The 24,119-nt window shown below is 44.6% G+C and overlaps 1 protein-coding gene across 1 annotated transcript in view; it reads left to right on the top strand.

Annotated features, from left to right (window-relative positions):
- Positions 1-24,005, top strand: part of Hmga2 (high mobility group AT-hook 2) — a 112,791-nt gene extending 88,786 nt beyond the window's left edge. Inside the window, exons 4-5 of the mRNA XM_026784603.1 lie at positions 11,684-11,716; positions 23,941-24,005. Of these exons, the coding sequence (XP_026640404.1) occupies positions 11,684-11,716; positions 23,941-23,988 (81 nt within the window). The 3' untranslated portion in view covers positions 23,989-24,005. The remainder of the gene's footprint in view (positions 1-11,683; positions 11,717-23,940) is intronic.
- Positions 24,006-24,119: the final 114 nt, after the last annotated feature.

Here is a 24,119-nt window from a genome sequence, read left to right as displayed (position 1 = left end):
TCCATTCCTTCCCTCCTTTTCCATAAGATTGTTGGGGGAGCTTAGTTAGGTGCTTCAAATGGCCAGGCTACAGTTTAGATAGCATCTCTGAGAACTGTGAGCCTATGAACTCTACTTCACACAATACAAGGGAAACCGCTGTTGTCCTGTGTGGGGTAACAAAGCACATGATACACTGTTCAAAACAGTGACCATGCCCTAAAGGCCACAAAAATCACAAGGCTCACGTGACAAATTGGTAAATGGAAGGACTACGTGGATTTTAACTGTGCAATGTGGAGTCCTGTGATCACCCCCGAGGGTGCTACCGAGACCTTTGATATTGAACAATGAAATCATAAACACGAGGGACAGTGCCTCCATTGCTGCTGCTACAACTGCCGCCATTGGCCGCCCGCCTCCGTGCTATTAAGTGGTGTTTATTACATTCTTGCCCCCAGCAGTCAGAGCTGTGCACTGTGGTGACTTCCTGGGGAGCCACCCCCAGCCACCCCGTGAGACATCTACACACAGATGAGGAAAAGTGACTTTTAAATTGCTGAAGAGTTGCACTGCTTGTGCAAAGTGAGTCCCAGCTTCTGATGTCTGCTCTTTCTCTCTCCCAAACTGTGTTTTCTAGCCCTGTCTTGCAGCTCCTTTCCTGGCAGAACTCCTACTGCACCACGAAGTTATCTCTAAACTGAGTTCTTTTGGAGGGACTCCCCACCCCACCCCAAGGCCAAAAACCTGCCTCAGACAAACCAACTTCCATATCCTGAAAGGACAATACAGCCAGTGCCTTCTAAACATCCTTCCTTTATTTAAGAAATTAAAACCTTAAAAAAAAAATAAAGCCACCGGTAGTAACATTCCCTCCAAGATCAGAGGAACATACACATTTCTGGCAGCAAGTCCAGACATACCAAAGCGTGTATTATCTAGAGCCAAGGACTCGAATACCATGGCATCTGAAAGAGAGGCGAGCATGTCATTTCAATAGACAACTTGTTCATAGGCTTGGGATCCTCCCTGCTGAACTGACAGGCAGTCGGAAGAGCAGGGTAAGACAAAGAGAGCAGTTATTGCTGGCTCGGGGGGGCCCTGCACATCCCGGAGTTCTGCTCCTCAGTGTAACTGAGCAGAACTCCTATTGACTCCCATTAAACGTCAGTTGACACTCCTGAGTGTGGGGCCCAAGCTCCTGTTATTCATTTACTTCCCATCATCCCCGGAATTCCTTTTGGACATGACCAGTGAGTTACAACCCGGTTTCAGGCAGCAGGGCACATTTACGTACAGGCTGTCCTGTCGGGAAGGGCTCTTCAGCCGATGATGAACTCAGGGCAGAGTTTCCAGATGAATGGTTGAGACCGGCCAGGAAAGGCCTCTCATAGTACCTGTAAAGCTGAGACTGTACGTTGTATATAGAAAGTTGTTCTACCTCATCGGATGCAGCCCACAAAGACAGGACAAAGCAACGAACAATAAAAAAAGCCTGTGGTCTGATCTCAGAGCTGGGAAGGGGCTCCTATCGACCACCTAACTGATTTTTGCTGTCTCTGTTTCTTATTGTCCTTTGATACAAGGTGACCTTTCTCTCAGGGCTCAAAGGTGGCTTGACTCTCCGGAACCCAACCCATTATCTTACAGGGGAATTTGCTCAGCAAGAAGGGGGAGCTTTTCCTTCCTTTGGCTCCATGGTTCTCAACCTGAGGGTTGCCACCCCTCAGGGGGTCCAAAGACCTTTCAGGGATCACCTAAGATCATCTGAACACATTTATGTACAATACGATTTATAAAAGTAGCAAAATTACAGTTCTGAAGTAGCAACGAAATTACTCTTTTGTGTCGGAAGGGGTTCACCACAACCCGAGAACTGGGTCACCACAACCCGAGAACTGTGTGAAAGGGTCACAGCCTTAGGAAGGGGGAGGACCACTCTTTGGCTGGACAGTTCCTCACTGAGCATCACCTACTAAGTCGTGTGATTCTGAGAGAGAGAGACAGAACAAAATGTAAGATGACAGACAGGGTGAAGAGACAGGCTCTGGATGACGACTGACACCCCCCCGAATTCACCTCCGGGGAAGGTGTATCTTCGCTGAGCTTGTTACGTTTGATAAATTAGATCCTTCCTAGTCAGTTGGAGTTGATGGGTCCTCAGTCCTTTTGATTTGAGACTCATCCTCGATCATTAACTAGGATCTTGTATGTTGGTTTAATTCTTGTTAGTTCCCTTTACAAATACTGGTTTCTAGGAAACATGGGCAGATAGCATCATATCTAGTAAATAAGTATGTTACCTTTCTGTAACAAAGTCCCGAGGGAATAGACTAACTAATAACTAATAATAACTAAGTGCTATTTATCACATGCTTTTAACATCTCAGGCCAGGGGTTTGGCCCTTTTGCTTTGGAAAAGAGCAGGATTTCTTCTGGGCATCGAGAGGATTTAGACATTACTTGGAAAGCTATTTTGAAAATGTATACCACATAGAAGATAAAAAGTATGTCAGGGGCTGGGCCAACTGGGCGGACAGACTCAGAAGAATCTCATTGAAAATCTGCACTGGCAGCATGGGTTGTTCCCGGCTGTGAGCTCAGTGTTCACTGATCGTGGGCACAAAATGGTCAGTGTTGGGATCTTTGACTCGTAATTGCACCTTCATACAAATATCCATACGCATTATATGTGTAAGCAAACTTGAAATGGGGTGTTTTTAAATGACGCCCTCTGTGTAGCAATGCAATGCACCATGGGTAAAAATTAAGTGTCACTGCCGGTCACATTCCAAAGGAATGTGCACTTCAGCCAGTGAGTACACAGACCAAGCAGGACAAAAGATTAAAAAGGCAAGAAATGCAGATTTCCTGAATAGGAAGCCATGGGGCCGAAAGGAGAAAAGTCATGCTGTAGATGGATGAGCTTGTTCGGGGACCTACATGGCATCCGTACAGAAGGCAGGCATCTCCATCCGTCGTCACATTTTGGTCCCAAACAACAATGCCTAGCATGAGAATAGAAGCCCTGCGGTGTGAAAGCTTTGCCTTGTGTTTCCTATGCTGTAGACACCGTAGGCTGTACAGCTCACATCTGTACTCTAATCAGATCGGAGAGCAAGTGATAAAAACAAAACAAGGAAATAGTTCACTCGTGTTCAGCACAGGTACTTTCGCATCCACAGCCTCGCCTTAATTTTTTAGAGGTTGAAGGGAGTCAAAGATAAATAAAAGGGGTAAGGCAGGTATATAGATAGCAATAGGGTCATATTTGATGAGGCGGGATGTCTGCTTTCAACAGAAATTTAACAAGAAACAAGATGCTATTTAGTTTGTGAAACATTGAATCTTTGTTTTGTTTTCTTTTAGTATTGAGACCAGGGACTGGCTATGTAGCCCGTATAGACCAGCCTCAAGCTTCCTGCTTTGGCCTCCTTAATTTCGAGATTGCAAGTGTATACCGCAAGGCCTGGCTCAATAACTTGAATTTACAACAACAAAAACTCTTCTTTTCTGAGACAAGCTGTTACTATAAAAATAGTTTTCTAATGCTGATTTGTCCTTAAAATATATTGGAGACATTCTATCTAACCCTGATCTTTAAAAAGAGTTATTTTAAAATACAATTTTCTCATTTGGTCATTTTCCTTCATGAAGTTATCGTCTTAGAAATATTTTACTTATATATTCTTTAGTTTCAAACAATAGTTGCCAAAACACTGATTTTTCATTTTAAAATAATTAAAAGCATGGGGGTAAGCTGAAAGATTACCCCAAAGACCTACCTCTCTGGGACCATGTGATATGGGGATCCAAAGATGTGAACCAGGGGGGCTGGAGAGATGGCTCAGAGGTTAAGAGCATTGCCTGCTCTTCCAAAGATCCTGAGTTCAATTCCCAGCAACCACATGGTGGCTCACAACCATCTGTAATGAGGCCTGGTGCCCTCTTCTGGCCTGCAGTCATACACACAGATAGAATATTGTATACATAATAAATAAATAAATTTTGGGGAAAAAAAAGATGTGAACCAGGTACCCTGGGCTAGAGTTGGGATTCCTGTTGACTGACCTTGTGAGTGTCTGAAGGTCATCCCACCTTCACGTGTGAATCTGAATGGCGCTACTTCAGATGGCCACTGCGAGAAGCGTGTTGGACGATGGACAGTTAGTCACTTTATTATACATTTTGTGCTCTTCCTGTTTGGACAGTGTAAATGTGAAATTAAGTCACATCCTCATCTATTAAAGTTGGTTTTGCTTGGTGATGTGCTCATGAATCAGTGTTCAGAGCTACGTTCTGGAAAATGCCAGCAATCCGAAATAAAGCTTCATGGTTGTTAGATGACAAAATGCCTATCCGGGAAGCCAAGCTAAAGCAGACAGTTGTGGGGTTGATGTGAAGTTCCTCTTAGATTTACAACTAAGTTGGAAAGCCATCCAAATAGCTTTTCTTAAAAAAAAAAAAAAAAGAAAGAAATAGAGACGTTGTAATTCACAGATTTTTAAGGAAAGAGTCATGAGACGCAGAGAAACTTCTGAGGGAAGATCCAAGAGGAAGACATCCTTGGGAAAAGCCGGGATGCTGGGGCCTCTCTGCAACTGTGAGAATGTGGAAAAGGAAGAGCTCATTTCCATAACTGGTACAAATGTCTCAGGATATAAGCTAGCTCGTTCGGGAATAGCTAACATTTCTTCGATTGAATATTAAGCTTCCTCCAAGGAAAATTGCTCTGCAGCTGAAGCTAGCCACTCATCAGTGCCAAGAAAACAGTGCTAAATTTGGGCTCCAGAAGAGATGAGGGTCACTTAAGTATCACAGGGCTCCCAGCCCATAAACCATCCCTTTGTAGTTCTTGAGAACATAGGAAATTACCAGTAAACTTATCCTTTAGGAAAGGATATGCCTAAAATCATGATTCAGCTTTTAAATTTTAAAATTCAGTTTCTGTGACTAAATGTTATAGTTTCTAGGAAATACTTAGGGAGCCAAGTGAAACTCTAAAGCCATTTCAGAACTGGGTGTGGTGGCGTGGTACACACCCGTGATGACAGTCCTTAAAGTGAAATCAGAGGATCAAGAATTCAAAGCCAGCCTCAGCTACACAACAAATCCAAGGCCAGTCTGGGCTATATATGACCATGTCCCCAAAACCTAAATAAATAAGTAAATAACTAAAAACTTCGCATTTCAATGTAAGACCTGAAATAATGCTTTTAGATTCAATGAGAGTCAAATGTAGTGAAAATAACATCGTTATTTCTTCTCAAGCATATGGGAATGGGGTGTGTGTGTGTGTGTGTGTGTGTGTGTGTGTGTGTAATAAATATATGTATAATACAAATCCAAATCCATCTTAATGTAATTGCTTTATGGATAATAACAATAGGCATCTTAAGTTGACTTTCAAGCATGTCACCCACAAGTTGGAATAGTGACAACAGATTTGTACATTAATTATTTCTCTCTTCAGGTAGTGTTTGATTTCATGTCCATTACCTTGTAGATGTCTTCTTTCATTGTGGCATACACGAGTCTTTCCACCCGGTGAACTTGGACTACAGCATCTGTCTCGACTGTGTTGAGGTCATACTGCTTCCGACATTTAAACTCTGCCCTCTGATAGCCCTGAACGAGCATAGCCACTCAAGAGGAACCTGTGGGCCTGGAACCTACTGGCACTTAGTTCTTCTTTCTGTTGTTCTGTGTAGCTGGGGAGCATGTCCTCCCATATGCAAGAATGTCTTATAGGAAAAAAATTGAATTGAAAATACTTTGCACAGTCTTTAAAGCAAAAATACAATGTGAACTTTAAGAACAGAAAAGCTAGCCAGGTGGGGTGGTGGGTAAAGCAGGCAGATCTCTGAGTTCAAGACCAGCCTTGTCTACAGAACAAGTTCCAGGACATCCAAAGTTATATAGTGAGACCCTGTGTCCAATAAACAAACCAGCAAACAATTTTGCCACATTGCTGCTCAGATCTCAGGATCCCCAAAATAGGCCCTTTCCTTTTTCATACACATTCATGGGATTCTGACATGAATGTCAGCAGCTGTTCATTTGCTGCAGTGCACGGCTTTGTGTTGAGGTTGGGTTAGCCGTGCATAAGCCAGCCTGGAGAGCAGTGCACTGCACTGAGGTCTGTGGTTAGAGAGGCCCCTCGAGGATGAGGCCCATCAGTAGAGACTTCGGGATCTCAGTTTTACTTTACTGTTATATTAATACAAACATTTCTTCCAGGTCTCTTGAGGTTGCTGGTCATGGTGATGGTGATGCTTTGTTCTGAGAGGCAGTTTCCTGAATTGAATTTTAGGAGTTTAAATAAGAGTCTAGGGTGCTGGCCCAGTGACTAAAGCGGTGGACGGATGAATGAGCATGAGGTCCTGACTTTGGATCTGTGGCACTGGCAGAAAAAGCCAGATGTGTCAGCTCGCAGCGCCGGGAGGCAGAGGCAGGTGAATCCCTGAAACTGGCTGGCCAGCCAGCTTCTGTAAATAAGTGAGCTCCAGGTTTACTGAAAGTCTGATCTCAGAGAGTAAGGTGGAGGACCGGCAAGACAGCTTTGTGGATAAGGGCTACTTGGTACCAAGAGGGACAGTCTGAGTTCCGTGGAACCCGCACGGCAGAAGGCAACTGACTCCCACAAGTAGTTCTCTGTCCTCACATACATGTGGCGGAACCAGTACATGTGTGCAGGAACAGAGACATGTGTAAAATAACGAAGGCAGAGGGCAAGTGAGGAAGACACCTAGACATTGGCATCTAGACCCCACGTACTCCCACCTGCACATGTGCAGTGAACATACACATCACAGGTACCCAAAGAAGGCGTTCACACAAGCTTGGTGAAAGGTGTCATAGTCTCTCATGGTGAATTCTAGTTCTCCATGCGTGGGAAGGCTGCACACCAGGCCTCCACTCTAATCCCTGTGCACACACTTCTCCAGCCACGGAACCGTTGGGATTGTCTTAAGTGAAAGACTTGGAAGAGGCTGCTGTCTCTTCCAGGGAACAATCATTATGGAATCCACACCTTTCAAACATTTCACAGAGATCTCCCACTCACTGTATTAGAAAGAGAAGACCAAGCAAGTTGAGGCACCCCAGCCTCAGAGGCCCTTATGGACTATTGGCATCCGTATAAGAAGAGCTGACTGACATAGAAGGGCTTGACCTAGTAGTGACTGCCCTGGGTGGGTGAGGGAACACTCCTGAGACACGCGGGGGAAAGTGAGCCTCTTTTTCCACCTCCTCCTGGACTGGCTCTAGACTGAATTGCTCCATTTCGTGGAAGTGAAAGGACTCCTCGTGAGATTAAAAGAACTGATAGACTCGGGTTGTTTCAGTTTCAGGAATAAACTAGAGAGACTGACGTCCCTATGCCTCAGTGAGAAAATGAAAGCAATGAGGCACACGCCTTCCCAGGCATGAGGGGGCAGGCGTGCAAAATATAAAAGGTTTTCATCTTTCTGTAGGATACACATGTGTAAAAGAGTACGCATTTTTTTCTTTTTTTTTCTTTTTTTAATTTATTTATTTATTAAGGATTTCTGCCTCCTCCCCGCCACCGCCTCCCATTTCCCTCCCCCTCCCCCAATCAAGTCCCTCTCCCTCATCAGCTTGAAGAGCAATCAGGGTTCCCTGACCTGTGGGAAGTCCAAGGACCGCCCACCTCCATCCAGGTTTAGTAAGTTGAGCATCCAAACTGCCTAGGCTCAAGAGTATGCATTTTTTTAAAGATTTATGAAAACATAATGTTAGCCATGCTGGAGATTAATAAGCAGAGTTATCACCAGTCTTTATGAAGACGCCGGCAGTGGCCAAATGTGTTTGCTGCCAAGAACCGTAAGAACTCTGCTTCCCTGTCTCAACACTTAGTTCTGAGCTGAGAGATGCCGCGAGCAAGATAAGAGGCCTGCAGTTTGTTGTCCCGAAAGCTTTCCAGCTGGCAGCCTACTTCCTTTCTGTTTTTATGAATGGCGGTAGTATTATGATTTGGTCTGTGCTTTTTTTTTTAAAGACCAAAGCCATTCATAAAAATAAAAACAACAAAACAACAACAACAGCAAAAACTTTCTGGGCACAGTCTGGAGCCATCGGGTGCCAGAGGCTGGGAAAACATCCCAGCAACCTTAACCGCAACCAGCACTGAAAGCGTTCAAGGGTCTGTTTGTTTGGTGGCCTGAGAAGCATGGAGGGCTGTGTCTAAGTGTGGCTGGGAGAAGTTCTGTGACATGAACTAGGCCCGCAGCCAAGGCTGGCAGAGGTTCAGACATTGTCTTCCCCTCGCTGGAGTGTCAGGACCTAATTCATGGAAAATTGGGTGAGCTGGCAGCTCTTTCCCAGAGTTTCATTGAGACGCAGTGTGGAGCCCTCGCGTGAATGGAGCTCCTCAGCCAAGAAAGGAGGGGGCTGGCGAGGAGTAGGAGCCAGGCAGCCAGCGAGAATGTGTGTGGGTTTAAAACGGCTTGGGAGTTAAAGGGCACAGGTGTAAGCGGCAGGAGACATGAGGAAAAAGAAAGGTGATTTCTCCTTAGAAGTGAACTTTTGGAAATGAATACTCCCTCAGTGCACACTTTTGGATCCTAAGAGGCATGAAGTCCTGTGCTTCTTGGGTTCAAGTCTGCCTGGGGAAAAGAAAAAAGAAAAAAAAAAAAAACAAAAAAGCCATCATCTCAAAATCTGGGGTTGGGTGATGTCATCTCTACTTCACTTCAAAGTGATGGGTTAGACCTTTCCTTTTTTTTGTTCTTCAGTAAGTAACAGTATCTTTTTCCTCCCTTTTTAAGTCTTTAATTTTTTTAAAATCATCGATCTTTTAAAAAATGCTGTGCAACTAAAAGATAAAAAGACAAAAAAATACTGTGCAAACTTTATATAGTATTTTCAATATACAAGGAAACATCAGTCCTTTGTAGACATGTTGACTGAGTTTTCTGCCCCGTCCCATCTATTCTGTTAGCCACATGGCTTGGTACCTTTTTCGGCGAGGCAGTCACATCTTCCTTGCTCTGTGTCTGGCTTCCTCTGTGTGTTTCTTTGGGGCTAAAAGGCTGCAGACTGAAACTTTTCTCTTCCCAGAATTCTTGTTGCCCTGCCTATATTTCCTGCCTGGAGACTGGCCAATCAGCGTTTATTTAAAATACAAGTGACAGGATAAAAGACCATTGTCCCACAACACAGACATTCTGTACTCTGTACATAGGGAATTTAATTGAATTCTTATGTTTCTGAAGGCGTATAGCAATTTCATTTCTTTCACTTGCATCTTTGAATCAAGGTGGCTCAGTTATATTTGCAAACTTCAGGAATTGTATAAATGGAATTAATAGGGTTTATAATAAGACATAAACATATCCTCAGGAAGTGATCTATCAAAGGACTGAAGAAACTTGGATGGAAGATTAATTTAGGCTGCAGGAATATCTCACTCCGAAGTTTCACTCAGAGAAGAAAGGAGTACTGGTCTACCAGGACAATGAAATGCATAGCTGTGGATATGAAAATAAATCTCCATAAGACACCGTCATAAAAGTGAATAGATTGAGCTGGGCTGCTGCCATGTGACTTTTAATCATAGTACTGGGGAAGCAGAGGCAGGCAGATTTCTGAGTTTGATGATAGCCTGGTCTACAAAGTGAGTTCCAGGAACGCTAAGGCAACACCGAGAAACCCTGTCTGGAACAAATGAACAATCCATGAAACAGAACATAATGTTCACAGATGGTAGATCTGATAAGGATTGTACCCAGAGCACAAAGGACCCTTGGGTCTTCTCTTAGCTGGGTTTCTATTGCTGTGATGAAACACTATGCCTAAAGTAAACTGGGAAGGAAACGGTTTATTTGGTTACCACTTCCACATCCATAGTCCATCACTGAAGGAAGTCAGGACAGGAACTCAAACAAGGCAGGAACCTGGATCCAGGAGCTGATGCGGAGTATGGAGGGAGCTGCTTACTGGCTTGCTCCTTGTGGTTTGCTTAGCCTGCTTTCTTACAGAATCAAAAGCCACGAGCCCAGGGATGGCCCCACCCACAATGGGCTGGGCTTCCCCTCGTCAATCACTAATTAAGAAAATGCCTTACAGGCCTGCTCTTAGGGAGGCCTTTTTTTAAAGTTAGGTTTCTTCCTCTCAGATGACTGTAACCTGTGTCTAGCTGACATGCTGACATAAGACTAACCAGCACAGGTCTCAATGTTGAAAGAAAAATGAATAATAGGTTTGTTTTTTTTTTTAATGAGCAAAACATTTAAAGACACATTTCTTTACAAAAGCTAAATGGATGGTTAGTAGGCTCATAAAAATTGTTTAGTGTAATTAGTGAATAGAGAATTTAAATAGGAGCAATGGTATTTAACTTTCCACCCAGTTGGAAGTCTAGAATAAAAGTGACAGACAGTAATGAGTAATATGCGGAAGAATCAGTACATCACTGGGCCTGACATACTTGACATTTAATGTTTACACCATTGTGTAACCGCTTTGGAAACCCATCTAGAAGCTGCTCAACTTGGGGAGGGGCAACAATACCACTTCCACGTTATCCATAATAAATAAAACATACCCACACTGGAGTGTGTTTATAAGTGCTCAAAGGAGCTGCTCATAATAGCCAAGAGGTGGAAACAGCCCAGATAGACACGGACGAATGCACATCCGAGAGGTAAAATGTGGTATACATTTGCCAAACAAAGCAATTAACTGTTGATACTATAGTACTCATTTTTTCAATTCTGTTACAAGAGGCCTGACAATGGTGATTAAAGACAGAAGGGGCAGAGTTGGGCTTACAGTTCAAAGCCACACAGTTCACAGTGGTGGGAAGCAACGGGGGCAGGATCCTGAGGCAGCTGATCACATTCCTTTCTCTCTTCGGAAGCACAGAGAGATGAGTGTATTTGCTCAACTTCCTTCCTCATTCTTTCTCCCTCTGGAACCTAGACAGTGGGATGGTGCTGTCCCTTTCCGAGTGGGTCCTCTCTCTTCAGTCAAACCTTGGAAACTTCTTCACAGACACACCCGGGGTGTGTTTCCATGGTTATTGTCAATGCAATTAAGATTAGTCTTCTCAGATATTACCGTATGCATTCCCGTCCTCACCAACGAGAAAGGGCAGACGTGCAAGGCATGCTGCGTGGTTCTTCCACTATGAAATGTCTGGAACAGACCAATTCATATAACAGGGTGGATTGATAGTAAATTCAGCTTAGGAAGTTGACTAGAGAGGTGGACAATAACAGGCAGTTGCCACAAATGGGTACAAAGTTTCTTTTATGGAAAATGAAAATGCTCTGAAATTAGGTTGTGGTGTTCACCTGTTGAGTATAGTAAGGATTCCTTCCAGCTGACCTCTTTAAATGGGCAATTGTGTGATTTATACATTTTGTCTTGGAAAAGATTTTGAAAAAACGTTAGGCTATTGGGGCTTTCCACTCTTCAAGTTTTATAACATGCAGACTGAAAACTGAGTTACTCTTACAGCGAATCTATTCCAGTGGGGGCACTAGAGAGCCTGTGGTGTCCTCCTTCACAGTGGAGACTGGGAATAAACACTCTTTAACTTAGATCAACTTTTCAGATGTTGAATTCTGTTCTTTGCTTTGCAGATTCAAACCCACATTTAAGGCTTGAATACTCAAGTTTTTCCCCCTGTACGTTTCCTTTTAAAATATAACATTTCTCTTGTTTGTTTCTTCCTTAGCCACAGCAAGTCGTCCAGAAGAAGCCTGCTCAGGTGAGACATGATCTTTTATGATTTTTCTCCCGAAAGAACACAAGTAAAATATGTACCCAAAGAAGTTTTCCAAGCCTTTAGTTAGCATTTTCTCATTTTGCTTGTGCCTGGAAATACTCTTGACCATTTGCTTTATCCTTCCGAGTCAGGAATATATATAGTCTGGGAGTATTGACTGAAAACCACAAACAGGGCCGGTGAGATGATTCAGCTGGTGCAGGCATTGCTGCCAAACCTAACAGCCCAAGTTTGCACCCCAGAGTCCACAGGGTGGAGGATAAAGCCAGTGCTTGCAATTTGTACTCTGACTTCCACTCACATGTCATGGTCCCGTGTGTGTGTGTGTGTGTGTGTGTGTGTGTGTGTGTGTGTGTGTGTGTGTGTGAAAACGGAAGCAACAAAACACCAAGACCTTCAGTGTGAAAAAGGCACAGTACCATACAAAATAAAACTATGTTGGAGCTGTAAATAAGAATTTAATCTTATTATTTGTTTTTGTTTGTTGATTTGTTTTTGATTTTTGTTTGTTTGTTTGTTTGTTTGGAGACAAGTTCTTTTTACATAATTCTGGTTGGCCTGGAACTCACTGTGTTGACCAGGCTGGCCTCAAACACGCCAGTCTTTCCCTCCCAGGTGTTAGGGTTAAAGGTGTGCAGCTCTGTGCCTGGCTTGTTTTACCAATCCTTTTTTTAAAAGATATATTTGTTTATTATATGTGCCGAGATTTATTATGTATAATGAGATCTTGCCAGAAGAGGGCACCAGATCTCATTATAGATGGTTGTGAGCCACCATGTGGTTGATGGGAATTGAACCCGGGACCTTTGAAGGAGCGCTGGTTAGTGCTCTTAACCTCTGAGCCATCTGTTCAGCCCATTTTCCCAATTCTTCCATTTTGTCTCTTCCTCCAGACTTTCCACAGTCTTTTGACTTGACATAGGACTTACGAGCTGTAGATTACTCTTAACGTATGGCTAAAAACAGTTGATCACTGAATTGTTCTGTATTATTTGATATCCTAAAACAGCTCCAGTGAAGCTGATCAACTGGAAATCATGCTAATGTTTCACAGTAATGAACTCTCAGGCCTTGCTTAGAAATCATAACTCAGCGATATTAAATTAAAGTTACCTTCACTGCCTTTAGTCATAAGCCTGGAGTTTCTTATCCAAGCTACAGTGTATGCAGAGAAGCATGAAATTTGTACTTGTTGAAGAAATACATCTTGAAGAAAATATAACTCACAAATTAATCACAATTTCCAGGGCTGTAAACTAAGCAATATAATATTCTGGGGAGGGACATAACTCAGGCGGAGGGCAGAGGCTTGGCTGGCATTCGTGGGGACCTATGTCCAATTCTCAGCACCAAAAACAAAGCAAAAGAGGTCCTGCTGTTTTCTTCCCGTTTGGACTTGAACGGATACTCGGGTCATGCAGGTAGGACCTAGTCAAGTCAGTCAGCAAGTCATGAAGCTCTTCAGAAACCTCTGAATTGAAAATACCCACAAAAAAGATGGCTTTCCTAGAGAGCTTTCTCTTAAAAGGATGTTGCTTTGCTTAGGAAAACGCCATGCAGGCAATGTCCGCATGTGTCAGCGTCTCTAAAATATACTGCTTGGGATAAAACTAAGGTTTTTGCCGGGCAGTGGTGACCAACGCCTTTGATTCCAGCACTCGGGACGCAGAGGTATACAGATCTCTGAGTTCGAGGCCAGCCTGGTCTACAGAGTGAGTTCCAGGACAACCAGGGCTACATAGAAAAACAAACAAAAATTCTAAAGTTTTTCAGATGCACATAAGGATACGGGGGAAGTGAATTAAAATGATTGTATATATTACAAGTCTGGTAAATGCAAAACCATGCTAGAACACAATATATTCACTTCATTATTCCTCAGCCTGAAAGCCCAGCACGGCACAGACAAGTGCTAAAAATAGTCAGTGTCCTTAAGCAATCTTTACCTAAACAAAATGTAAATAACACTCAATGTGCTCTGCTAACCCCTAGTCCTTCATCAGGAAGGACATCAAGAGAAAGAGAATGAACAGGTGCTGTGTGTCTGAGTCAGAGGAAGCCCCGGGGCTCGACATTGCGTCATGGTCCACAGATCAATAACCTCACACGTTTGACAGCATTGATGCCTGCTCTGCTCTTGGTGTCACAGGGAAGGCACACGGAACCAAAAGCGATGCATTAAAATGCATGATGCAGAGGCTCCTATTGCAGCTGTGCTTAGAGAAGATTCATACAGGTGTGCAAAGCACCTATACTCGGAGCCAGATGTGAGCGTCTCTTTCAAATCCTGCGCTCATGTCCGCTGTATGAGTCTTTACACCATGGGAATCAATACAAGAGTCCTATTCTGCCCTTTGTTTTCCTAGAGAGCCAGTTGCTAAACACCCACCTACAACCACCAGCCCCTGCTCGCCTGATTTGAAGACTTTTGCCTAAGCACTTTTTTTTTTCTTTTCTTTCCTTTTCTTTTATAAGACAGGGTTTCTCTGTGTAACGACCCTAGCTGTCCTGGAACTTGCTCTTTAGACCAGGCTGGCCTCGAACTCACAGAGATCCACCTGCCTCTACCTCCGAGTGCTGGGATTAAAGGCATGCATCACCACCACCCAGCTGCCTAAGTTCTTTCTATGAATTCTCTTTGTGAGCCTGATGGGCAGCTAAGAATGAACATACTCAGTGAAAAAGGAGGGGAAAAAAACAGCAAGATGTTTGAACATTTGTTTAATGTGCAAATGGCCACAAAAATGTCAGTGTTTATGTGATCTGTAGGGGACACAGATGAATGAGGAGGAAGCCAGGGGTCAGTAAGGGAATGGTTCCCTAAGAGCTGAATTTCATGGATTCCTACTATTTTGCTAGTAACACTCTAGTTACAGAGGGGACGGTGAAGATGTAACAGGAGCTGTCGTAGGTGACATAAATGTACAATAGTAGCAAGGCACAAACACATGCATCACAGGTAGAAATCATTAATGTGACTGCAATTGATTGTAGATTGAGCTTTAAAACACTAAGGATAATAAAGCGAAATCACGCAGGACCCCCCCCCAACACACACACGGAGTCGGTAATCTAAAAGAAGCCACAAGAGAAGCCATGGCCATCGCCGATCTGTTAGGCTGTTTTACAGACCTTGTTCCAAATTTTCCCTTTAAAGGAAAGGAGCCGAGACAGAATTAGAGGGAAGGGAGCACAGCTCACGGGACCACCTAATTTATATTGTCTCTCAGCACAGTGATGAATTATGTAAACACGGGCACTGCATGGAAGTTCGCGGAGGATAATGTAAATTTACAGAGCAGCTGAAGACTCCCTTCCCTCTGGTTCTTCCCAGATACCCTCCCAGAGAGAGGGCTTGTCCCCACGGAAGTCTCTGTTGACTCAGGCTCAGCGTCTCTTCATCACTGGGAGGGGTGGCATTTAGGTCCTGCCCTGAGGCGCTGACAGTTAGCAAAATTAAGTGTGTCACCTGAAAAGTAAAGAGATTGCCATGCATATGACCAGAGTGCTTCCTTCTGGCCATCCCTGAACTCCATCCCTGAACTGGGTCCTGTGTATCCGTCAGGAAAAAGCGGCCCAATAACAATGACCGTTCCCTACTTCTCAGAAAAGTATGGGAAGATCATAGTATGGGAAGGAGAAGATCATAGTATGGGGAGAAGATCATAGTATGGGGAGAAGATCATAGTATGGGGAGGAGAAGATCATAGTATGGGGGAGAAGATCATAGTATGGGAGAGAAGATCATAATATGGGGGAGGAGAAGATGTTCTAGCTTAGTTTTGGCTGGTAGGTGTTTCTGTATCTCAAGATTTGCGTTTTCAAAATCTTTAAGTTTTTATTCATTCAAAATGGTCCCCCTTTTACCTAACGTTTCAACTGCATCTTTTTAAGATGATTTTTAAATTGAGGGAAATTTATAGCAATTGCTAAGTCCCACCCTGAGATGAAAGTCGTCGGAGTCACCTTCATTATTTGTCCGTCACATGGATACAGAGTCACGAGAGGCCCTGTGGTAAAGAATGCTTACAACTGCCCGGGATAAAAAGCAACAAAGGTCACTCTGAGGGGGCAAATTCCGCACGATGCTGTCTCAGCATATGTGTGTGTATTTATAAGCATGTGTGTTTATAAAAGTTTGAGGCAAGCTCTGCTGTGGAGGGGCTGAGTTGGGAAAATGCACCAGGTGCCATGAATTGCAAACCGAAAGAAAGTCTGTTGCGCAGTTCTAGGGGCAGGAACTCATCCCCTTGACTCTGAGAAGGAAGTTGTCTGGAGCGCTCACACCAGCTCTCCTCAAGTTCCCAGACTACAGGAAACAAGGCTTACTAGAAATTTTACTTTGTATTTTAAAGTAATAAAGTAAACAATAGATAGAGAGAAACTAACTAATTAGAAATCGCTAGAAATTAGCGAATTTGTCGGCAAAAAAAAAAAAAGCCCTCAACCATATACATTCAAAAGTTAGTTCCAGAGTGAAGGGGCTCTTTAGAGTTATTACTATTTCATGAGGGAACTTTTCCCCTCCAGTTTTTGTCTTTAACCCCACCTTCTGGAAGTTTCCACTGGCTCCTCTGTCTTATTGTTCCCATTTTAACACGCTCAATGGAGAAGTGGCCCCTTCTATGTAATTCAGACATTTTGTACATCGAAGGGAAAAGGAGCTTTTTGTTTAGGTTCATTTCTCACACCATCCCAGCATTCAGGACACAGTGTTCGTTTGTAAGCTCTCCGTGAGTTAGCAAAACGGGAAGAAGCCTTCTCTTTTCAGTTTCCTATCAGGAGACTTGGGAAAGAATGGGAACAAAGCGTTCCACTCCAGCATAGATTTCTTACCTGTAAGCACCTTCTGTGTGAGGTGCGCAGCTGGGATCTCCAAAAATGGAGTCTCCAAAAACCTCCATTTTCACGTGGTCCCCCTCCCCCTTCCAAAATGTTGAATGTTTTTACAGAAACTTCAAGGGCAGTTTTAAGGATGTTTATATTACAGACAACCTAAACATTGTTTGGAGCAAAATGAGAGATTTCATTTGGGGGGACAAGCAAGTTGATGGATTACAGCCAGCACATTCTTCTCAAAGAAGGCATTTTTACTGGGCGCTTCTAGTCGAGACACACAAAGAAGGACGGAGGACGGAGGGAGAGAAGAGAGCCTTCTCACTCCGAAGCTCACCTTTTACGCGGTACCTTAGCCAAAACGCAGTAAAAGGTTCCTCATAAATCAGACTTACCGCCACCAGTTGGCTCACTCGGGAGCCTGTGATTTACCCACCTAAGCCATAAAGGGGACTGATTGATTTGTTTCCCTGCTTACATTCCTTCAAGCTGGTAAAACATTTTGTGAGCCAATAAATGCTTGGTACCAAGTGGCAAACACGAAGGTTTCCATCAAAGACTTCCTTGAGCGCCGATGTTTTGTTGTAGAGGAAATACTTTCTGACTTCACCTCTGACCCCTGGCATGGCAGAGGTCAAGGGAAAAAGAGAGAGCAAAGTTGAACGGGTGGTGTTTCGTCAGCTCAAGGGCACAGCAGCCCCGGAGGCGGAGGGCAGAGGAGGCTCAGAGAAGCCATCCTGATCATTAACCCTAAACAGATGGAGTAATGAGCTTAGCTGACTGCCCCAGTACAGTGGGCAGGGGGAGGCCAGCTGCTTCTCGTCTGGGATTGGCTACAGCCGTGAGGTAGCCTCTGACAGATGCCAAAGGACGCCACTCAATGAGGACAATTTCCAAAACTCCACGGAGACAAATTAAATGTTTCTGGACTGGACACATTTGCTGGAATTTTGTTGCTGTTTTATTGTGGTGGGCTTATTTTTTTTCTAAGCTGGACTCCTTAGCCATGTGACTCGGCCTACCCAGGGAAGAACAATGCTGTCAGCTCCTCCCGCTCGCATCACAGATGGCCATTCCTTTACACTTTGATGTAAGCTGGATCAAATCCAAATATTTATCACGTATCTAAATTATCTTTCACACTTGCCAGCACACACTAAATATAGAATAAATAGAAGTGAGCCTTCCAGCCTGGTCTTTCTGAGTAAGTCATCTGTGGCAGACTAGACTGGGCTATAGGCAGGACAGGGCTGTTGAATCCTCAAAAGTTTGCTGAATGAGAATTACCTGTTAATCTATTATGATTATTGATATTTTTAGTATTATTCAAAGTCAAAACTCAGAGGAGGACCAAAGACAGAGCTCAGTAGTTAAATTGCTTGCCACACAAATGTCAGGACCAGACCTCAGATCCCCAGAACTCATACAAATACCCAGTGGGCATTGCAGCATGCTGGAAATCCCAGCCTCAGAGAGGAGCGGGAGAGCAGCTGAGCAGACAGCCGCCTCGACAAGACAACACCCTCTAGCCTCAAATGCACGTGCATACTTGTGCACTCTAGTGTGCACGCACACACAGATGCATGCAAACATGCATGCATGAACACACTCACAAAGTAATCCAAACATGTGCCCAAACAGGGGAGAGAGGCTGGAGAGATGGCACAGGCCTTAAAAGCACTGGCTGCTCTTCTAGAGGTCCTGAGTTCAATTCCCAGCAACCACACGGTGGCTCACAACCATCTGTAACACAGGATCTGATGCCTTCTTTGCACAGGAAGGGCGACATGCAGAGCACACATGCATAAAATAGAATTAAATTTTTTTAAAAAAATCTAACAAAATGGAAAGAGAAAAAGCTCAGGATAGTGAAAAATATTGGTGGAATTGTCAATATTCTGGAAATGTTCTGTTGCTTAGCAATAAATACAGCGCCAGTCAAAGTTATGCAAAGAAATGGAAGGAAAGGGGTTTCTCCTGGCTGTGTCACCAATAAACAAGTCTGTACTCAACCATCAAGCGGACTTCACCCAAGCCATATTTTAAAATTACTTTGTATCAAAATGAGAACATGGGCAATGTGAGAGGTGTTTCCTGGATGCTTTCCTTCAGACGTGAACCCTTCGGTTATTTTCACACGCAAGGCGCCTGTCCTAAGAATGGGAAAACCGAAGAGTCCGTGGTCCTCAGGAATTATGCCTTCTGAAATCTGCGAGTACTTTGTATATGAAATGATTTCTCTGTGTGAAAAATGCGAGTTCCCGTCTCAGGATTTTTTTTTTTTTAACTAGTCCTTGATCCCAGGGCAGAGAAATGCTTGGCATCACAGGGACCAGTGCTGCCTCTGTTGCAAGACTTTTCCATGGCAGAACAAGACAAACGGTGCATTTTACGTATCATAGAGCAGGCCTGTAAGTCCATGAGAATGAAGTGGGCCTGCCTGGGCTACCGACCCAGTCTGGACAACTTAGCAAGGCCTTGTCTCAAAACAAGAAATAAAAAGGGGAGCGGGGAATGCAGGGCTGCACCCTAGATTCAGTGCCTGGCCACAAAGACATGCTTTGCGAGAACCTACGATGCCTTCTCTTTTCTCAATGGAGAATTATTTAACAGCAGTTTTTTTTTTCTTTCCCCTCAAAACTCTGTTATTCAATCACAGGTTAGAAACAAACAAAGACTGGTTGACTGGGTTAATAATCAACATTCTCCCTGCCCATCAATAGGATGTTTACTCACATGCCTGGCACCCTTTTGTCTCAAAACCATACAGTGAACAGGATAGGTATTGGCCTCTCTCGTCTCCCACAATGAAAATGATGTTGATTACCCAACCTCCTAGTGCTGCTATTGGTGGCTGTGGTCAGGGACCTCTAAGATTAGCCTTCTTTATATCTAACATCCTAGTAAGACTCAAAAAACAGCTTCATTGGGTGGAAGGTGGCATACACGAGGTGAACCTAAAAGTTATGTATTATTAAATACATGTAGCACTAAGAAAGATTGGTGTCTTGATAGCCCAGTTTTGTAAATCTTGTTTTGAAAGACATATTCCCCTCCCAGCATGCTCACCATTTCACTTAACAGGTTACATAGTTTATATATGTTCCACTTCACATGGCTTTCAAAATCTTCTGCCCAATGTTCGTAGTTGGAGGAAATAATCACTTTTCAGGAAATCACACAGTCTCAGGCCATTTTGAGTCAAACTCTAGGGCAGAAGAAGGGGAAAAAAAGGTTAGAAAACCTTGACTTTATAGTCTTGTGGGTCCTTCAGATAAAACGGGCAAGGCTGCTGCCTGCTCTTTGAGGCCAAGGAGGAGAACCCTCTACTTCTGTCCTGGGAAGCCTGGCCTCGAATATTTGTCATCTCACTGCTGTGGCCCTTTGGCCCCTTGTGGGCTGGGTGGGGGCAGAGCATAAATGGTCTGCCGCACCGTGTGCAAAAACACGGGCAGAATTCTTTGCAATCAAGAAAATGCATACAGAGGTTTATTAGCACCAGTGTGAACTCGTGTGATTTTTGCTCTCCTTACCACAAATATCATAAAGCAGCGTGATGTCATCCGCCACCAAGTTTGCAAGAAGGTCTCTCCATGACAGACCTGCTACCTATTACTCCTTCAGAACTTAAGTTTTGGTTTTGGTTTTTCGACAGGGTTTCCCTGTAGCTTTGGAGCCTGTCCTGGAACTAGCTCTCGTAGACCAGGCTGGCCTCAAATTCACAGAGATCCGCCTGCCTCTGCCTCCTGAGTGCTGGGATTAAAGGCGTGCGCCACCACCACCTGACCCAAGCTCTATTTTTCACTAAGCTACTTGTAGTTCACATCCTTGCCTATACCAAGCCATCCTCACACTAACCACCAAGAATTAGCTTTGAGCACCATGCTGTTCTCCTTTTCTAAAATCCTTTAACGTACGCCCAAGGGTATGAACGTGTTGTGGAACCAACTTCTAAGGACCATATGCAAACTATATTGTAGGGATTGCATTGGCAAGCTTTCAAAGCAATGACAGAGTTCCACATGAAGGAGAGAAAAATCAAGGCAAAAATGGGTGCAATTTTTTTATATGTATAACAAAAGATAGTTATGTATATTATATATATAAACTCCACCCCCTCCCTCCCATCAGTTTTCTGCCAGCTTGGTGTATCCTTGGTTATCTTCCTCAAGTAGCTGTGTGAAAAACAGGATGTGTTCAGGATTCAAGGGCTTTAGTGAGAACTGCCCATAAACACGTCACTGTGCAAACCTACATCCCCAAGGACCATCCTAAACAGGGATCCTTCTTTGACCAGAGTGCCACTGTTTGACTGTCTTACCCCACCAACCGGCCCCTAATAGGATGTGTGCTATTCTTAGACACAGCATTTTAATCTATTTAGTACTTCAAGGCTGCCATGGGGAGTTACAGTACTTAAAATCCCTTGGGCCATGTGTTGCAGGTGTGAAGCCATCCTTAAGGTACACATCTTGGGATACAAGCTGTGGTCAACAGCCCACGGCCACGTCTGCTATGAGAACTGAGCCTGAGGGTTGATGGGAATTTCTCTGTGGTGGTGATAGTCTTCCTTTTGGGGACATCAGAGATGGCTGCTTATCCCAGAATTCCCTTGTTCTGATCTTTGCGAGGCACAGGATCCGTGGGTGAGGCTTAGTGAGAGTAAGACCAAGGTCGCTTTTCCAAGCGTATCTCTCGGCAGGAGGGCAGCCACACACAGACAGCAGAGAGAGGAGAACAGAAGCCAGTGGAGTTGGGAAGGGCCACCCTCTGCCAGTGTCACCCCCATTTATGCCTTGGCCTTGTTTTGGAGGGAGGCCAGCAGAGGCTGTGCCAAGAAAGAAGCTCTCCGCCGAGCCTTTGAGAAGCCCACCGTGCTGAACACATGACATCCACATTGCCACCCCACAGTTAACGGGGTGAGACTTCCCACCCTGACCTCCTCGTTAAATTCCCAGTCTTAATTGATAGTTACCAGTAAAAGAATTTCAAGGTCAGAGGAAAGATACATAAATAAAACTGCTCCCCGTGTTCTGTTAAGAAAGGCTAAGGAAAAGAAACAAGGGGCCGTCGTTTGGGGCTGAGTTGTGTCTAAGGGATTTCACTATCAGGATTTCCAGGCGCTCATATCAAACAAGGCTCCTGGGAATGTCCGATAAAACCGATCACATCCTATGTAGTGCAAGGTCTCGATAAGTTCATGGCCTGAGAAATGCTGTTTTCATCCCAATCCTCAAGCTGATAGAAATAGAAAAGCCATAGCTCAACGTGGGGTGGGGGGGGTTCTGCTCACTATGAGAGGGTCGAGTAAAAATGCTGTGGCCTCTTCCAAGGGAACAACCTAACGTGAGCCCACACCTCATGTTCTGAGAAGTGAGTCCTTTGGAGGGGACAAAGAAGGTGTCTGCCAAACAGTTTAGTGACTTTCTGGAATTTAAATATTAAGTGAAAAACCAGGGTCACAGGGCAGCTGATCCCCGGCTCGCCTCTCTCCCATCGGCCCGTGACTTTGATCATGCTACATCCTCCTTCCTAACCAGGACTCCACAGAGAGCCTCGGGGTCGTGGCCTGTTGCCTTGTCAAGATGTGAAGCCCTCAGTTTGGCGGCCTGGGAGGAGAAGGGAGGTAGCTTCATGCGTTCCACATTTCCCACAAAACCAAAAGCAGACTAAACAAAGCCGGTGTGAACTCCCGTGACTTGATGCTGCTGTGATTCTAGTCTTTCCGCTGCAAGCCTTTCATTTGCATGTGTGTGTTATCCCCTGGATTTACAGATCTCTCAGCCTTTGGGGGGAAAGAGAAGGTTTGAACCTTTTCTTGACTTATAAGAAGTGGTGGGCTGTGGGGAAGGAAAAAAGCAGGGTGGAAGCTCCATGGCCGTGTGTGTGTGTGTGTGTGTGTGTGTGTGTGTGTGTGTGTCTGCGCGTGCGCACGCGTGTGCATGCATTCAAGGGCCGGCACGAGCAGCCAGCCCAGCCGACTTCTCCCTACCGTTTGCTACTTTTGTGAAGAAGCCGCTTCACACATGGTAACATTTAAGAAGCCCTTCACAGCTGAAGTGTTTCAGACACTAATGAATGGAAGTTTGGTCCTGTAGCACAGACAGACGCTCAGGCATGTTTTACTGAGTGGTATTCTGTAGTGACCTGGTAGAGGAAGAGAAGTATAAATTGTGTCAGTTAGCCACCCAGACAAAATGAAGCCATGTGGAAAACCAAATCTATTAAAGTATGAAGGCTGGATAAGCTGTTGTAAGCTGGCCATTCTCACAGGGGCTCCATTGGCTGCCGGAGTAAATGTTTACCTCTCTCCCAGATCTTTTTCACAGGCTGCCTTTGGAGACAACTAGCAGCGTTTGATAAAAATCAACCCCCCTCTAATGACACTTTTTATCGGAGCTGTTTATTGTCTCCGCTTTACCACCCATGTCCTGAAAGGTAGAGCAGGTTTGTTAAGTAAGCAAAAGTTAAAAGGACTTTGTAGCTCACACCAGCTTGCAGAACCCCAACAAATTCCAGAGCCATACGGAATGAAGAAAAAAAAGAGAGGGGAGGGGGGAGGAAATGAATTTATATGGAGGAGAGGCTCTGAAAAAAACATATATATTAGGTTTTCCCTGCCTGGCTGGCCCACCATTAAATGTTTGCCTGATGTTGACGGATTTAGTATCGAGATTGAGCAGTAATGTCAAACTTTGCTCGTTGTCTCCAAATGGGCTTTAATAAATGTAAGAATTAGGAAATAGCTCTCAGAGGCAGTGCACTCAGAGTGCCTCTGCTCTTGCTCTCCCACCGATTCGGCAAAGCCCTACACCAACCAGCACAACTGTAGTTATGACCCAAACCTGTCCCTACTTGCTTGCCTTGGAACCTGGGTATGTCGCTTTTCTACATCCTGGACTTTCTGTCTGTGAAAGTGAATCTCGCAAACACCAAAACAGAACCAGCTCCCACTGCAGGTATCTGGTGGGTGGGCTCACTTTCCTCAACATTGTTTTTAAGACTAATTGTGCCAATTTTTAAAAACCAATAACTGGCAAGCTGGGGGGGGGGGGATAAATCTCTTCTTTCTTGGTGAGTACGGCTTCTAGGGGATCACACATTATCCAGGGTGCAAACAATTGAATTTGCTGACCAGAAAAACCATGATGCCTTAAGTCAACAGTGACTAAAGGCAGTCCTGGGAAAAAAGCAACTCCTTGATTCCTCAAAGGCTCGCAGGTCAGGAGCCTGGGAACACAGGGCGGGGAGTGTCACAGCCGTCTCTAGCTGAGCAAGCTCAGCCTTTGCCTGGCGGGGGCAAAGGATGGCACACAGGGTGAGTGTGGTTCTGGAGCAAGGCCTAACCCACCTGCCCTCGTGTGTTGCAGGAGGAAACTGAAGAGACATCCTCGCAAGAGTCTGCCGAGGAGGATTAGGGGTGCCGACAGCCGATTTCTACCTCAGCATCAGTTGGATCTTGCGAAGGGAGAAGACACTGCAGTGACCACTTTCTCTCTACTGCCGCGGTCTTTCCACACTCGGCGGGGCGGGGCGGGGGCGGGGTGAG

Source organism: Microtus ochrogaster, chromosome 24 (assembly GCF_000317375.1).
Source record: "Microtus ochrogaster isolate Prairie Vole_2 chromosome 24, MicOch1.0, whole genome shotgun sequence".
NCBI classification, from domain to species: domain Eukaryota; kingdom Metazoa; phylum Chordata; class Mammalia; order Rodentia; family Cricetidae; genus Microtus; species Microtus ochrogaster.
Note: the sequence above shows the minus strand (reverse complement) of the source record. Positions and strands in the feature narration are given on the sequence as shown.